The sequence below is a fragment of the Danio rerio genome, chromosome 19 (genome assembly GCF_049306965.1).
Source record: "Danio rerio strain Tuebingen ecotype United States chromosome 19, GRCz12tu, whole genome shotgun sequence".
NCBI classification, from domain to species: Eukaryota; Metazoa; Chordata; class Actinopteri; order Cypriniformes; family Danionidae; genus Danio; species Danio rerio.
In genome coordinates, this window is record NC_133194.1 from 36,674,368 (window position 1) to 36,690,216 (window position 15,849).

At 35.5% G+C, this 15,849-nt stretch overlaps 1 protein-coding gene across 1 annotated transcript in view; it reads left to right on the forward strand.

The window, feature by feature from the left end:
- The first annotated feature begins 3,465 nt into the window (after window positions 1–3,465).
- The window catches only part of galnt12 (UDP-N-acetyl-alpha-D-galactosamine:polypeptide N-acetylgalactosaminyltransferase 12), a 33,674-nt gene continuing 21,290 nt past the window's right edge, over window positions 3,466–15,849 (forward strand). The window contains exons 1-5 of the mRNA XM_683102.7: window positions 3,466–4,108; window positions 5,753–5,922; window positions 8,893–9,082; window positions 12,562–12,747; window positions 13,165–13,282. Of these exons, the coding sequence (XP_688194.1) occupies window positions 3,753–4,108; window positions 5,753–5,922; window positions 8,893–9,082; window positions 12,562–12,747; window positions 13,165–13,282 (1,020 nt within the window). The 5' untranslated portion in view covers window positions 3,466–3,752. The remainder of the gene's footprint in view (window positions 4,109–5,752; window positions 5,923–8,892; window positions 9,083–12,561; window positions 12,748–13,164; window positions 13,283–15,849) is intronic.

The following is a 15,849-nucleotide window of genomic DNA, read 5'->3' on the forward strand; positions in this document are numbered from 1 at the left end:
CCTGTATTGGCTTTACTCCAACAATATATACAAACTTTAAATAGTGACAGTAAAGCATTAAAGACATTTAAAGGTAAAAAACTGTTAAAAGGTAAAATAAAAAATAATAAATAAATAAATAGATAAAAAAGTTAATATATTTGCAGTTTTTATGACCAGAAGCTTTGGAATGTTGTGAAAACATTAGCTTTTACTGTAAATTTTGACTGTTCCAAGATGTCGGACATTTTGACGTGTCTGAAGCAGTGGCATTTACTTATACGTCAAGTGTCAACTCCTAGTTCAAATATTGGCTTTACTCTAACAATACTGTATATCCAAACCTCACACAGTTAAAATGAAGTGTGCTGCTCTTAATTGTAAACAGACCATTTGTAAAATCGGAATCCTACATTATTTGTCCCTTTCACAGACTCCGAATGCGTATCTTGGCATAACGGCGTTTATAAAGCGGACGTCCACTAAATGGATTTGGATTAGTGCTCTGTCACAGTGTGACCTCTAAGACTCTCTGTGATTTGACCTGGATTTCTTTCTTTATGCCTCTTCCAGTTCTGCTGGCCTTATCTGGCAAACAAGCCTGCTAATCTGATCAGGCAAATCCTTCTCTACATCAATCTACAGCTCTGTGCAGTGCTCTGGCCTGTGAGACGTGTCACTGTATGGCTGAGACTCAAAACCAGGAAATGCTGGAGGGAAAAATAACTCAAATGCATTCACTGTATTTCCCCCAAACTATTTTGAGGAAAAGATAAACCTGTCGATACACTTTTCAGGTCATGCAGGTTATAAAAAGAAACTTAAATGTAAACGTTAAGATTAGGTTTTAACTTTTAAGTTAAAATGATAACACTTCTATTTTATTTTCCAGATATGCCAAAAAGGATACCTTGTGAATGAGTTTATTAAAAAAAGATTTAATGTTGACATGTGTAGCTGTTGTTCAAATCTTCCAGAAACACTTGATTACTTATTTATTTACTTCTAAATTCTGTTTTACATTTATAAGGGGCTTACATAAAAAGCCTGAAAAATCTAGAAGCTCTAAATTGAGCTCAGGTACTTTCTGTTTCCACTGATCATTCTTGAGATGTTTCAGCAGCTTAATTGTAGTTCATCTGTGGTAAATTCAGTTGATTGGACATGATTTGAAAAGGCATACACCTGTCTATATAAGGTCCCAGGGTTGACCGTCAAATGTCAAAGCACAAACCAAGCATGAAGACAAAGGAATTGTATGTAGAGCTCCAAGACAGGATTGTCTTGAGGCACAAGGCTGGGGAAGGTTACAAACAAATTTCTGCTGCTCTGAAAGTTCCAATGAGCACAGTGGCCTGCATCATCTGAAAGTGAAAGATGTTTGGAACCACCAGGACTCTTCTTCGGTGATCCATAACTTTATAATCACTCTGTCTAAGCTCCACCGTTCTTCTGTGGAGAGAAGAGAATCGTACAGAAGGACAACCATCTGTGCAGCAATCCACCAATCAGGCCTGTATGCTAGACTGGCCAGACGGAAGCCACTCCCTGCCCGGAATTTGCCAAAAGACATCTGAAGGACTCTCAGATCGTAAGAATCAAAATCCTCTGGTCTGATGAGACAATAACTGAGCTCTTTGGAGTGAATGCTAGGCAATGTGCAGAGACATCAGAATGAAAACGTGCTTCAGAGTGCTCTTGACCTCAGACTGGGGTTGACCTCATTTTGGAATAAGGGTGTAACAAAAAATGTGTAAAAAGTGAAGCGCTATGAATACTTTTCGGATGCACTGTATATGGCTTTCATTAAAGATGACTTTAGTCTTTCCTATTGATCCAGAAGATATTTTCTTTTACAAATGTGATTTACATTTATATATTTTTTTGATGTTGTGAACTTTATCTTACTAATGAGTAAATATCCTATTCATAGATGTAAATGGAAAAAACGCAGGGCCTCTTTTAGGTGTTTTCTTTCTGAGGTAGGCTCAAAGCTTCAAATACTTCAGAAACCAAAATAAAATAACCGAAGCTCTTTGTATTCATTTTCAAAATATTAATTAAAATGCTTTTTTTCTTCCATTGATGTGTCTTTTGAACTGCTCCTAGTTGCAGTTGTTATCTATTTTTATTTATTAGTTTAAAAGTATTTATTATTAGTTGGTATTATTATTAATATTATTAGTTTTTAAAGGGAACAATTTTAATTTAATTTAACGGTAAACATGCCTTGCAATGTTGATTGTTCCATGTTTTGTGGTGTACAATTTTTGCAACAACAAAAAAAAGAAATGCCAAAAATGGTGTAATTATAACAGTATGATTATAAAAACATAAAACATATATTAAAACATATTTTTTTTGTTTTCCAAAAAATCGAAATAATCAAAAATTACTCTTCTATTTTGTTTTTCAGTAATGGCTAAAATCGTATAATGGGCTCTATAGTTAAGTTTTAAAGCCAACGATAAACTTGCGCTGAAAGCTTACTGTGACTATTTTCAGTTTCACAAGGTTGTTTTTACAGCATCGATGCATCGATGTTGTAATGTAATTTACAATACATTCAGTTAAATAGACTTAAGCATTTATTTCGTTGTTAAAGCGTAAAACGAGATAAAAGAGGGTTGTAACCACTAGTGTCGTCGGTAGCAACAGGCTAGCGCAGAAATTCCATTGAAAATACTGTGGAAAAATAAACTGTCATGTTTTAAAGATGGCGGCGGGGAATGGAATTTAATGCAGTGCTTCTTGTCTGATCTGAGACCCACTTTATATCTTATATCTATCAGGCAGTGAAGATTGCTGATTTTTTTTTTAAGAAATCAGATCTTAAATGTAACAATTTTGAAACGGAAAGACAGTTGACCAGAGGCTTTTGAGCTGCCTGGCTGAAAATGAAAAGTCAGTGTGCATAGCCCATTATAAAACCAAAGTATATAAAACCATAGCACTTTTTTGCTCTCCAAAAATTGCAGAAAAAATATTGTATAATGATAACTGCATTACATTTATTTGAGCATACAACAGTATTTTAATTTGTAAGTTAGCTTCTAGAATAAATTAGAATGATTGGATTTGTATTACATTGGCTGCTCAAAAACAGTCAAAATTTCTGGAAACCTGTTTGTTTACAAAACATTAGTCTGAAAAGTTTTACACATAGCCAACAAGTGTATTTTGAGATCCTTAAAACACTTGCAAAGTTTCATTTTCTTACAAAAGCATGTTGTCTTCAATGCTGTCATCTTATTTTTAACACAATTGATTTAAATTGCCTTAACGGAGTGTTAATTAGCTCTGCATGTGCTAATTTGTTAGGCTACTTCGGCTTCAGATATGAGGCTTGTTCACTTTCACATGTGTTTCCCATGTAGTTTCCGTTCACATGCTGGAAGCAGAAATATTCAGCTCGACTTGCCTCTTTTCTGAACTCCTCCCCTGATTGCAACCTACTATTGTCGCCGACGGAGCAAAACTCAACTCACCGCTAAAAAGTGTCCGAATCGCCGCCAGTGGGTTGAACTCCTCCCCGTCTGCAACCGGCTCGACCAGCCGACTCGTTCATGTCGATCTATTGATTACACCTCAACAAATTTGGCTTCAGCCACAGAATAAACTTTCTCTCTGCCTGGATTGTTTCACTTCAGTCGACTTTAAAATGAAATCTGGCACTTTTAAAACAAGCTCCTCTCACCCGGGCGAACTTTTTCCGAACTCTTCATGAAACTGAACAGAAACGGTTTGAGGAAACCGAACGATACGGACACATTATGGCAATATGTGGCAGACGGAGTCGCTCCAAGTTTATCCTGTACATTGTCGGTGCTTTTGTAGTGGGCTATTTAGTATTTCACAGGAACACGCAGAGTGATGTGGGACTGGCGAAAATAAGAGAAGTGCCAGACGAGCACAAAAATGTGGACGAGCAGTTTCTGAAGAGACCTGTTTACGAGAAGCCTGCTTTAGATGTAAACGCGCTGGGAGAGATGGGCAGAGCTGTTAAACTGGACCTGAGTGGGGAAGAGAAGCGAGAGGAAGAGGAGAGCATCAAAAAACATCAAATAAACACTTATGTGAGCGATAGGATATCTTTACACCGCAGACTGGCTGAAAGATGGAACCCTCTGTAAGTGGTTGTCAAGTTGCTTTGACAGATATTTCAACCTCTGCTGGTCATTGACTGGTTGGTTGTTGGTGTAATGGTATTAGCCTACTGGATCTGGGCTTATTTGTATAGGACCAGGATGTAGAACAGGATACAGGGTAACTTTGTTTGGTTTAATCCATGACGAACCGTTGGGAAGTGTGGAAAATGTATGTTTTGTAAACAGTCCCCGTCCCCAGTGTCTTATGTGCGATTACTGATATAGGGAACGTCTATAAAGTTTTAAAGGTGTAGAAAAGCGTTCAGTCTTGTATGAGTGTGCAGTTTACATTTAGTTTTGTCATAAACCTTATACATAAAGTGTTTTTGATTTGTTATTACTCCCAAAATTGTTACTGAATTTGTAAAATAATGAAACATAACCTAATAATTATACAGTTAATCAATTATTATGATAGTAATATGGAGTTCCTAACTCCAAAACAAAGTTTGTTTCATAGAGGCTGGGTTTTTGTAGTTAACTAAAACTGAAATCCTAATTAGAATTTTATAAATATGTTCCAGTTTATTATAAAAGTATAATTTAATTTGCTTTTTATGTTGTTTTTGCATATTTAGTAAATTAAGCCCTTTATATTTAATGCTCATGATGATTAAAATGCATTGGTGCCACATACTTAATTATTTGTATTTGAATAAAACTATTATTTTGGCTGCATGATACATGAAAAAATGTGACATTGCGATATACATATTTTTTATATTTTATTTTTTATTTTATATTGTGATATGAATACGATGATTTGAATAGCTCCATTTGGAATGAAATCATTAACTTAGATTGCAATATTGGTGTAGAGGAGGTAATCAAACAAACTACAAGTGTAAATAGATAAGATAAAGCAAAGATAAAAGTAAATAAGTAGTCAGATATTCAGGTACAGTAATACGATACGATAATTTCATTATATTTTGCCCACGATTATGATAGATCACAATATCAGTGTAATATCACTAGAAAACCTTCCACAAAATATAATATTTGTTAATGGAGGAAAAATGCATCAAAAATTATAAGATGTATTTTATTAACAGCACATATATAGTTTTTTGAATTGCAACGTTGATATGTGTTCAATCCAACATTACAAGAAGCGCCATCTCATGTACTGTCACCTACTGTAAGTGGTAAATTGTAGTAGTACAAGGCTGATGAATTAGTTCAGATCTTTTGTACCTTTAAATAAATATCGATACTTGGCAACATCGATAATATATAGCGGGTAGAATTATCACAATAAATCAGCATATCTATATTTTGTCCCATACCCATTATTAAATAGTCAAATGTAATGTCAAATGTAAAATAACACTACAGTTTTCATTGCTGATCAACTATAATCCCAACTCCACATTGCAGATGCAGCGATGTGACTATTGCGAATGCACACGTTTCGATATCGATGCTAAAACGATATATTGCGCAGCTCTAATTATTATCTACTTTTAATGATTTAAAAAAAAACTTGTTTATAATCTAATATTATATTGTATTATTTTGTTATGTGCACTTGTCTGTAGGCCTGTCACAATTATTTATGAATTGTTGGCTTATGGTTATTCAATGAGTAAACATGAATGAAATAACACGATCTGTCCCTTCAGTTGTAGAAATCTGAAATATGACTACCTGAGCCTGCCTACTACATCAGTAGTGATCGCATTCTACAATGAAGCCTGGTCCACACTATTGAGGACCGTGCACAGTGTTCTGGAGACCTCACCTGACCTGCTGCTGAATGAAGTCATTCTGGTGGATGACTACAGTGACCGAGGTATCAACAATTGCTTATCTTAGGGTAATATATGTATTATTATGCACAATTCTGCTTTGGGAAATCAATGAACAGCTCAGACCAACATCTTAGCAACCACATAGGAAGTAGTTAATCAACTGACTTAACTATTGTTATAACACTGCAACCATAAAGATTGGATGTGCAAACAACACTTTAATTTTCTTCTGAATATGACGTGTGTGTAATAATCTCTGACAAAACATGGAAGTTATGGAAATTATTTTACCTGGAGAAAATTGTGTCATATTACACTTGTAAATCAGATGGAAAACTCAATCAAGCTTATAATAAATTGAAAAGAATAATAAAATAGGATTTTATTCTTCATAAACAAATAAAGTGCAATACAATTATACTTTTCCCCAGTCCTGTCCGAAAAATACATACAAAAATAAAATCATATCATATTTACAGCAAGACTCATAATGAGTAAATAAATTGAATCCATCCTTTATCTAAACACACCTACTTAATTGTCATTTTCCTTCGGCTTAGTCTCTATGTCAGAGGTCACCACAGTGGAATGAACCACCAACTCTTCCAGCATATGTTTTTTACGCAGCGGATGCCCTTCCTGCCACAACCCAGTATTCGGAAGCTACTTAATTTTATATATCATTCATCACACCTACTTATTTTATTTCTGGTTTGAGTAACTTCCTGTCAAAAGAACAGTGTAATCTATTCAAATGATATGACAACGCTATAATTAACCATGTCAGAAGCGAAAACAGAGAATGACGGGTATTATTTCCTTTGTGCTTTATTTTTATCCCTTATGAAATTAATAATATGTTTGGTATTTATAATATGGCATTAGTATCACATAAATAACTTTGGCCAGAGCTCTTTTAAGCTTCATTGTGATTTTGATCCTGCAGATTATCTTCTCTTTGTGTTTCGTACAGTAAGGTAATATTGAACGTATCTGTAATATTGCTGCAGAAAGCCTCCTTTTGAGTTTTTTTTTTTTATCATGGTGTGCTAAAAGTAAATTTTAAGTCCAACGAGATTCCTTTCCAGTAAATTAACTGTGTGGACACAACTGGCACCCCAATGTGCCTAGTTTTAATAACCACTTCACTGATTGTTTAATGTTAATCAAAGTTGATTTTGAAGTTTAAATCGAAGTTGGTAATTTTTGCAAAGTGTCATTGAGGCTGGAAGGGCATCAGCTGCGTAAAACATGCTTGAATAGTTGGTGGTACATTCTGCTTTGGCGACCTCTGATTAATAAAGAGACTAAGCTGAAAAGAAAATGAATGAATCAATGAAAGCACAATTGTTAATTTAATTTGATGCAGACACAAAAATAAGAGATCTTATCTTTGACTAGTCACGGGACGATAGCCAGCTTCAAATATTACCGCGGTTTGAAAAAGTCAAAATTTTAAAACCGGCAAAGTTTTCTGTTATATCATTTCTACAGTATATGCAAGTTTTGTTTTTTTAGCTTTTTTCTTACTTAGGGCAACAGGAAAGGACCCTCCACATTAAAAGCTACTGTTCCAAAATTTGTAAATATTTCTTAAAATAAAATATATTGTGTTCAATGGGGGAAACATGTTGTGTTTACCCAGACATTTAAAAAAGGAGCAATCACAATACTGTAAAAATCATTATATTTTTATTAGGAATGCTCCGATCGATTGGCCAAAGATCGGTATCGGCTGATAATCACATTTCATGACTCGATCGATACCAGCCAATCTGGCCGATCTCATGAACTGATCACAAGTGGTTGTTTACGAGCAGAGAACATATAAGAACTGAAATCTTTTTACATATCAGAACTGAAAGTGTTTTCAACAATATTGCAAGTTCATGAAAACCTGGCTGAAAATATAGGGAAATAAAACTTGAAGATTCAATAATATAACTTATCATAATCTACTTATTGCAATAAACAGTAGTTTATGGATCAAGTTCTTTTTAGTAATGAATGAATGGATTTATAGGTGTGCATCTTAACTTGTTATGCATCAAATATGTGCTCTAAACTTCGTTGAGATGTGTTGAATTTTTCTTCCATCATTTGCAATGTTTCTAAATTGCTTTTGTTAGTGACTTTTCTTATCTGTTTTTTCTGTAAAACTTCTTCTGACCATTACATGTGGACACTAAATGGTTATAAGAGAAATTTTTAGGAATTATACAGTATGCAACATCTTTAATTTATTATCTTAGGTAAGGCAAGATCTCCACTTAAGAATCAAACTTAGAGGAAAAATGTGCTTCATGGATCATAAAGCTTGAAGCATCAGAATCAGTACTTGCTATTGGCTGATCACCATGACAAGGAATTGGTAAATGGCTGCAATTGGTACATATCGGCTGCAAAAATCCTGATCGGAGCATCACAAATTTTTATTCAAGGTTATTGTACCATTAGAATTTTATACCAGCCCATGCCTAACTTTGACCATAGTATCTTTAAAAAAACACAAGTAATAAAGAAATAAAGTAAGTAGTAAAGTAATAATAATAATAATAATAATAATAATAATAATAATAATAATAACAATTACAAAAATAATATAAATGAAGGCTAACCCAATTTATAGAGTTGCCTAGTCTAACATTAAGTCCTGTATTTCCTGTTTAAATTTAACAAAGAACAGAAAAAATACCACTGGATGCTATAGGAACAGTATATTAATGTTTAACTGCTATTAGTTTTGTTCAGTTTAATCAAATCTCACGTTGTTACATTTGGCTTAAACACACTTGCTTCATCGATGGAAAAACTATTATTTATAGATTCAAGGTTTGATTGTTATCAATGAAATAATACCACAGCAATAACATCATCTCAGCTCCACCCTGTGGTGAAACAGCAGGTTTTCCTTCATGCAAAAAGCTAGTTAGCATATTTCTGTTCCAAGTTCTGGCTTCATCTTTGCCTGCAGCCTTTTACTGATTACATCTCATTAATCTGATCCCCAGAACACTTAAAGGAGCCTCTAGAGAATTACATCGCCGATCTGAAAAAGGTTCGTCTAATCCGAGCAAGGAAGAGAGAAGGTCTGGTGCGAGCGCGGCTTTTGGGGGCTTCCATCGCCACCGGGGAAGTGCTGACCTTCCTAGATTGCCACTGCGAGTGCCATGAAGGCTGGCTGGAGCCTTTACTCCAGAGGTGAGACTTTCTATAGTAGACATAGGCAGATATTCGGCAATTCAATATATTGTGATAATGAACATGCACACTGTTGATATGGGCAATCCAAAATACAGTGATTGATTATTTATTAGATAAGGCTTTTAGAGTGGCCTTGTAGGAATATTTAGATTGTAATTGGCAGTGGTTGATTTTTAATAGACTATTTATTTTCAAACATCTCTGTTTTTTACAGGTTAATCTGACCTATTACGCTGACAATTCTGTCTCTATTTATAGAACTTTTATTGGTTAAATTTGTACAGGAGGTCCCATTGGTTAACATCAGTTAATTTAACTAAAGTCAATGTAATGACATCTACAAATGTCTACTGCGTCACAGTGGCTCAGAGGTTAGCACTGTCGCCTCACAGCAAGAAGGTTTCTGGTTTGACTTCTGGCTGGGCCAGTTGGCATTTCTGTGTGGAGTTTGCATGTTCTTCCTGTGTTGGCGTGGGTTTTCTCCGGGTGCTCTGTTTTCCCCCACAGTCAAAAGACATGTGCTATAAGTGAATTAGGTAAACAAAACTGGCCGTAGTGTATGAGTGTGTGTCTGAATGTGAGAGTACTGGTTTGTTGCTGGAAGGGCATCCGCTGCATAAAACATATGCTGGATAAGTTGGCGGTTCATTTCAAGGGACTAAGTCGAAGGAAAAATTAATAAATGAAAGTGATGTTACTTTCTCAGTAATGTCTTATAACAAAATCCATAATTGATTTATTCAATGGAGTTAGTAGCTTGTTTTTTAAGTTAATAATTTAATTTAAGTTTTTTAAGTTATTATAATAGTTGTAATTCTTTAACATAACTGTAATATGGCCATTTCTAGCTGTTGATTTTAATTCGTTTGCTGTTTACTAATGTAAAGTACTTTATCATCTTATTCCAGTTTAATTTGCTTAAAACATTTGCCTACTCTGAACATGTATATACAATAAAGGAATACACTATATATAGTATCTTTTGGTTATCATACCTGTTAAAGTAAATTTTTTTGCAGCTTAGGTCAATATTGTGATAATAATAATAATCAGTTGAAACCAGAAGTTTACATACACTCTAAAAAAAGGAACATAACCATTTAAAAAAATAAATAAATAAATGTCTGATGGTAAATCATACTAAACGTTTACTATTTTAGGTCTGTTAAGATTACCTAAATCATTTACATTTACTAAATGCCAGAATAGTGAGAGAATTTTTTTTGAGGATTTTTAATATTCATTTCTAGACAGTCAAAAGTTTACATACATTTTCTTGGTGTGTTTTTTTTTAGCTTTGCTTTTAAACTGTATAACTTTGTTCAGATGTTTTGGGTATCCTTCCACAAGCTTCTCACAATAGCTTGAAGGAATTTTGGCCCATTCCTCCTGACAGAATAGGTGTAACTGAGTCAGATTTGTTGGCTGTCTTGCTCGCACAAGCTTTTTTAACTCTGCCCACAAATCTTCTATAGGATTGAATTCAGGGCTTTGTGATGGCCACTCCAAAACATTCACTCTGTTGTCCTTAAAGCACATTTTTACTAATTTGGCTGTATGCTTAGGGCCATGGTCTGTTTGGAAGACTCATTTGTGGCCAAGTTTTAATTTTCTGGCTGAAGTCTGGGATGCTGCTACATAATGTTCTTTCTTCATCATGGCATCTATGCTGTGAAGTGGACCAGTCCCTCCTGTAGCAAAACAGCCCCACAACTGCGCCCCCATACTTCACAGTTAGGATGGTGTTCCTAAGCTTGTAAGCTTTCCCCTTTGTCCTCCAAATGTAACACTGGTCATTATGGCCAAACAGTTCAATCTTAGTTCCATCAGACCACAGGACATGTCTCCAAAAATGTTTCTTTTTCCCAATATAATTTAGCAAATTGTAATCTGGCTTTTTTGTTGATTCTGGCTTGTTGATTTCCCCATGTTGTCAGAAAAGGAAGGAGTGTGTTTGAGGGTTTCCTTTAATACTATTCTACAGTTGTGCCTCCAATTAACTTAAATGTTGTCAATTAGCCAATCAGAAACTTCCAAAACATTGACACCATCATCTGAGTTTTCTCAGAGGCTTAATAATCTTATTGTATGTAATCTTGACTTTCAAGAAAAGTTATAACAATTAAAAAAAATATAGGTCTCTCATTATTCTGCTATTAAGCATAACAGATTAAATTTGACAATACTAACTCACCTAAAAAAGAATAGGTTTAGTCACATTAACATCTGACTTTTTTAAATGGTTATGTGCCTTTTTATACAGTGTATATAAACTTCTGGTTTCAACTGTATATAGTGATGGTAATGATAAAAGCCCTTTCTTGCAAACAAGGTACTGCTAAAGAAAATTGATACCAGCAGAAGCCTAATCGACAAGCATGCATGATGTAAGGAATAATTGACAATGAGCCATTGCATTTTTATCTAGGAAACAAAGGAAAAAGGGTGTGCATTATTTTCTAAGAATTCAATGAACTCCTATTACTCTTAGCACACCTAAAGTTCAAGGTTTTTGTCCTCAAGCAGCTCCATGGTGCAGTACTAGTTTCTTACACATCTCATCCAAAGCCTTTTGATTTGGTTTTTGACAGTTGTAGGCTGTGAAATAAATAATTTGCCAGATTAATATGGAATTGTAATTCGATCATGACCTGTCTAGAACTTCTTTAGCTATATGTTTATCTGTAAAATAATGGATCTGAAATGATTAGTTCACCTAAGTATTACAATTGTTATCAAATCCTCCCTTTCATATTGATCCAAACCCTTGAGAGCTTCATACAATTTATCAATATTTAATATCAAATCCAAAAGCTCCCCCATACCTCATAGACAGCTGCGGTCTCACCTCCTTAAAAATATGAAAAAAAACCATGATCAAAACACACCACATGACTTCAGAATATTACCAAGCTACGAGAATACTTTTGTTTGCACATACGTGTACACAACAAAAATAACACTTTATTTCAACAGTTTTTTTCTCTTGAGTTTCAGTATAGGGCACGCATTAATAACAAAGCAGCAATTAATAACATAATTTTTATTTTTGGGTGAACTAATCACCAGACCTTTATTAGCCAATCAAAATTAAGCATTTAGTACACTAATAAAATGCTGGTTCCACAATCAATTTGTGTTGCGAAAACATGAAGGAATTAAGTTAACTTGTTATTTTTACTAATTTAAGTGGATTGAACATAAAACGTTTAAGTTTCCCTCAAGAATTCAGTTGTTTCTGCTCATTTAACTAAGTAGTTTGAACAAACAGCAAAATCTTTTTTTTTGGAGTATAGCCCCATATTATAATGTTGTTTAAATGTGCTCTATATGGATTAATATTATAACCAAATGCTGTGCTTACCTGGTATTTTAATTTGCATAACAAAATTTGCATGCTTTATTAGGTCAGAGCTCAACATTTTGTTTCATGAGTGTTTGTGTAATCCACTTTTCCCTCTTTCTAAATCCTGTAGAATAAAGGAGGAGCCTTCAGCTGTGGTGTGTCCAGTCATTGACGTCATTGACTGGAACACCTTCCAGTACCTGGGCAACCCAGGAGAACCTCAGATCGGAGGATTTGACTGGCGATTGGTGTTCACGTGGCACTCTATCCCAGAACATGAGCAGAAACGCAGAAGTGCCGCCACTGATGTTGTCAGGTCTGTGCTTTATAGTGGCTTCTGGTGGATTTTTATTCTTTCTACAATTCTTAATATCTAAATACAAAAACCAAAGGACATAGATAAATTCTGTAGAACATAGAAAAGGCATGCTTAGCACTTACCCCGGGCACAATTCGGTTAGCCTAGTGTGAGTGCACCTTAAAAGAAGCACTTCCAATCTTCAGAGATCAGCAGTGTATAGAACCCATGACAAGACTAACTAATTTAGCAGTTTTTCATGCATGAATACACATACAAAATAAATAGTGTGTCTCCTACAGGTGGTTTACCAATCCCACTCACTTGTGTAAACCGTGGACTATTTATTAGAAAAGTGTCTGCTGCATATAGTGAGGAAAAGAGAATGCCTTTAAATAGATCTCCTAAAACATTTGTCTCCTTTTTTTGATCCAGGTCTCCAACAATGGCTGGGGGTTTGTTTGCCGTCAACAAGAAGTACTTCCTTTACCTGGGCACATATGACACAGGAATGGAAGTCTGGGGTGGAGAGAACCTGGAGTTTTCATTTAGAGTAAGTTTGTTTTGTTACTTCAACTGTACGATTTTCCCTATCATTTTACTCCAAGTTTTGGTTTTCTGAGGATTGAAAGCCGTTGGGCAGATGGTCACCAGCCTTGTCTGAAATCTGTTTGATGAGTCACACAGGGTTAGGAGGACGGTCAGCGCCTTTATTAAGTGTCTGCCAGCTAGCCTGATGACTAAAGCGACCTTCGATGTTTATGCAGCATTTACTTACTCATAATTCCTCTGATTACTCAGCTCATCCCCTCAAGGACCCCAACTCTGTTACACAGCCTGCAATGGTTCACTTGTGTTTTGGGTGCATTGAGCGCCAGGAGGTGCGTTTTAACCAGATTTCAACAGAGAACGTCACAAACACCAGACAGCAGCTCTGGCGATGCAACATGACAGCATGTTTGTTCCTTGAATCAGTAGCTCAGTTCCAAAAACCACTGATTTGACTGCACAGGCAACATTTTACGAACCTTAAAAGTATTAGGATAAAAGATAAAATCGAGAGAGCTGCATAATGAGATTGCATTCTAGTTACTAACTCTAGCACTTACCCTATAATAATGAAATGTCCTTATTGCTGCACTGCCTCTTCTGCTATGACATTTTTAACGGGTCATCTCATCCAATGAGAGGAGTGTTCACACCTCCTCTGCTGACCATGATATAGACATTTTTAAGGTTGCCTATAAAGAAAGTCTGGGTATACCCAAGCATAGTCGAATAATAAAAGATCAGTATGCGTAAATGGCATACAGTAGCTACGTTTCCATTAACCTATTTTTATGCCCTTTTTATATGTGCATAAAGAAATAGCTGATGGAAACGCCAAGATGTGCATCAATTTTGAAAATGCGCATAAAAACTTATGTGCATAACTAAGTAGGATAAACTTTTGATTCGATAACAAAAGATGCGCATAAACTATGATAGAAACATTTTACTGTACAAAATTCAGTATGCGCATTAAAAAAAGGTCATGTGATTTTTTTTATAAGTGATCATGTGATGATAAATGTGTGTGAATGGACAAACAAAACAAGCGGAGCACACTGTAAACCATCTGAAATGTTGTTTTGGTCATTATAAAACACAGTAACTGTTACTGGTGACTCGAACAAGCATGGTTGGTTCAAGCAGCAGCTCCTGCTCTAGCGATGAAGAAATGATTAGTGTTCACAAGAGCAATAAGCAGCTCCACATTCATATCGCCTCTGGGCATCTTCTTCAATGTGCGCTCGCAAAGGTGCCGATCTGATTAGTGGAGAAGGTTTTGACGCCGCGCGTCAAAACAAAAAAACGAGCATGAGGTGTTTTTTTTTAAAATGACGCTTTTGAGTCGGGCGTTTAGCGCACAACCACATTGACGCCCTTTATTTAGTTACGAGGCGTTAAAGTTTGCCGGAAAACGCGAGCAAAAAACGTCTCGGTGTACACGGGCCTTTAGTGTTATTATATTATTAATGACCTTCAGAATCAAGAGCGTCTGTCCTCCGCATCTCATGCCTTCAAACGTCACCGCGCCTTCACTGCGTGTCAGGATTGCCTTCTGAGGCGCAAGTCATTTATTAAATAAAGAAAAGATTCATGCAGCTTCGCCTACAGCAGCAAATTCCGTTTTTACTGTTGATTTTTGGTGCCAGTTAATCAGGAAATGTTGATTTTGCTTGCCTAGAATTTTTGGATGGAAACGTTGCTTTATTCACGTTTTTTTATGAGATATTCCTGTTTTGTGCATAAAGTTAATTCGCATTTCTGGATGGAAACATAGCTAGTGAGCCTCAGACACCATTGTTTCCTTGTTTTTAATTAAAATCCATAAGTGTAAAACCTCACTGGACAAAAGGCCAATCAGAACACAAAACAGACTGTTGCGTGGGCTTTTTGACAAATTAAGCATTATTATATTAACTTTGTTCAGCATACATCATGCTGTGTGTGCGAGTGTCTGTTACAGCTGCACATCAGAGCGGAATTTATTAATAATCATGACCAATCCAAATATGCTCAGTATGGACCTTCTGATTCTAGGGGTATTTTATGGAGTAATAAATGAGCATATAAAACCATTTCAAAATAATTTTTTTAACTTAACCAATAGGGCTGTGCGATTTGAAACGTATATAAAATATATATGTATTATATAATTTTCCCCACCCAGAGCAAATGTGTGACTGCCGTCTGTGTGTGACAGTCTTACTAGCCAATTGAGTGAGCACACTTTCATTCTGCCCAATCAGGATTGCGCAACCGATTTATGCCGAAAGCTCACAATAAAACAAACAAACAAACAAACAGGAAAGTGCGGAGAAATGGGATGATGCTGTCTGCTGCTACAGAAGCATTAATAGGTGAATTCATATCAAAGAAAGACAGCATGTCAGTAATATGGGAATATTTTGTTTTCATAGTCACAGACATCAAACAAAAACAGGTCATTTGTTAGAGCTGTCGCAAAATTTTTGCCACAGCACAAGGAAGTACAACAACCAGCACCTAAAAAGCACCACAGGTGGCTAAATGGTGAGCGTCTTGATAGAAAAGTCAACTAAAAGTATAACCAGT